Genomic DNA, 2,503 nt, shown 5'->3' on the forward strand with positions numbered 1-2,503 from the left:
TTGAATATGATGTGCTAAGCCTAACTTTCTTTGGATAATACCAAATATACTAACAGATTGAATATGATGTGCTAAGCCTAACTTTTTTGGATAATACCAAATATATCAACAGATTGAATATGATGTGCTAACTATCTTTTCCACCCTTCCAAAGACTGGACAATGAGAATATTTAAAAGCATTTTGTTCACAGTTCTTATCATATAGTTTAGATACTTAGACATGACTGGCAACTCTGATGTTCTTAATGTTTCACTCATAATTTATAGTCATGTATCTTTTAATAAGTTGTTAAAGATGATAAAACCAATGATTTATTGTCCTCTTGCTTAGTGATTATGTTACCATATTTTACTGAAAGAGTTTTCTTGTATTCAAATCATTCTAATTCTATCATCTGTTAAAAATATGGACAGATTTACTTTAAATCTTTCCTTTTTATAAGTAAACTTTCCAAGTCAACCAGCCAAGAGGACAAGACTTTTAAATAATGAGATGACTTGTCTTTCTGACAACATCCGATGACAACTACAGGAGCACTTAACAATGAACTAACTTGTCTGACAACACTATGATGATTTTGTATTTTAAAATCCAGAGATCAGTTAACATGATTTTGTATTTTAAAATCCAGAGACCAGGTAACATGATTTTGTATTTCAAAATCCAGAGACCAGGTAACATGATTTTGTATTTTAAAATCCAGAGACCAGTTAACATGATTTTATATTTTAAAATCCACAGACCAGGTAACATGATTTTATATTTTAAAATCCACAGACCAGGTAACATGATTTTGTATTTTAAAATCCACAGACCAGGTAACATGATTTTGTATTTTAAAATCCACAGACCAGGTAACATGATTTTGTATTTTAAAATCCAGGTAACATGATTTTGTATTTTAAATCCAGAGACCAGGTAACATGATTTAAAACTTTGTGTTTGTTAATCTGTTAGGCTAAAAGTTGCTGCCAAAACATCCACCACTTGGTTTTTAATCGAATTATAAGTCAGTAGCTTCATGGTTTACAAAAATATAAAGAAACATATCATACTTAGCTCTCTACTTTATTTCAATTCTGTATTGCTTTTTTCTTTCAAAATTTTGTTTCATATAAATTATAAACAGAACAATACCCAAAAATAAAAAATATGAGTACCATACAAGTTCTTAAGTGTACAAAATACTAGAAGTAATGTCCATAAGAAATTCAGTTAAATTTACACTACAATTAAAACAAGAAAAAAAAAGACTGTGTAATCAAGTCGACATGCTATACTAATATCAGAAAAACTTTAAGTCATAAAAAAACAGATATGTCATAAGAAAGCACATTTCATAAACAACTATTACGATATGAAAAATATGACACACTCACGATCTGATTCTGGGATGGAACTAGTAATGGAAGAACTGGTGGTAACGGATGGAGGGCGTAATGAATAATCAGCAGCTAGGTGGAATAATGTGAAAAAGTTCTGAATGAATGTCTGGAATAATTTCATTAAACATTAGGACTTTAATCAGTACTCGACCATTTCTTAATAACTACAATATAGTTCATTTAATTCAGATCTCTCTAATTTAAGGAAAATATTACTATATACTGTGTGTTTATTCATTTTAATCTTTCTGTAATACACTTTGAAAGATCTGATTAATTATGAGTCGAAGCAAGGATAACAACTACCTCTCACAGCCTCTGTATGGGCCACCCAGGCACCTGGATCTATTGGTCGGACAGGTTCCGTCCATGGTATCGTGAAGTAGCCTTTAGGGTTAGGATCCCAACATTTTGCTACGACTAACTTTATCGGCCTGAAATAACAGATCATTTGATTTACTCCAGCCTTGCAAAAATATTGACAAGTTAGTAAAGCTAGAGTAAAATTGATTTTATAGAAACTTTCTTGTCTATATAAAACCAGACAAAGCTTGTTTATTTTATTAATATACCTGAGAAAACTTTAAAAAGAAGTTCAAAAATATAATCTTAACAATATAGCTAACCCTGTAGTCAAGCATTAAATCATAATAAAACCAACCATTGTCTAAAATATGCCTCCAATTCAGTGTCCAGGGGATACTTTATGAAACCTAGCTTCAAAGCAGGAGGATTACACAATCCTGTAAGTGGTCGGTAGACATATAAAGCTACTGTTTAACAAACATAAATCCACTAATGTTCAAGGACATGTATTTTTTTGTTGAATTTTGTGCAAAGCTACTCAAGGAGTATTTGAATTATAAACTTGAGGAAGACAACTAATCAAAGCCACCCACTGCCAACTCTTGGGCTACTCTACAAATGAACAGTAGGATTGACCATCACATTACATCCTCTAGGTTGAAAGCATATTTGACAATACGTTTCTATCCCAAACCGTGCAAGTTGCGAGTCGAGTTCCATAAACACCAGGTTGTGTCCAGAAGAATGTTAACCCATTATTGTTCAGGGTTGGGTATATATATATATATATATATATATATATATATATA

The 2,503-nt window shown here is 31.3% G+C and overlaps 1 protein-coding gene across 1 annotated transcript in view; it reads right to left on the bottom strand.

The window, feature by feature from the left end:
• The window catches only part of LOC106468041 (segment polarity protein dishevelled homolog DVL-1-like), a 29,803-nt gene that overhangs the window by 8,549 nt on the left and 18,751 nt on the right, over positions 1-2,503 (bottom strand). The window contains exons 11-12 of the mRNA XM_022396347.1: positions 1,695-1,822; positions 1,383-1,457 (exon numbers count right to left, since the gene is read on the bottom strand). Of these exons, the coding sequence (XP_022252055.1) occupies positions 1,383-1,457; positions 1,695-1,822 (203 nt within the window). The remainder of the gene's footprint in view (positions 1-1,382; positions 1,458-1,694; positions 1,823-2,503) is intronic.

This window comes from Limulus polyphemus, unplaced genomic scaffold, assembly GCF_000517525.1.
Source record: "Limulus polyphemus unplaced genomic scaffold, Limulus_polyphemus-2.1.2 Scaffold2846, whole genome shotgun sequence".
NCBI lineage: Eukaryota > Metazoa > Arthropoda > Merostomata > Xiphosura > Limulidae > Limulus > Limulus polyphemus.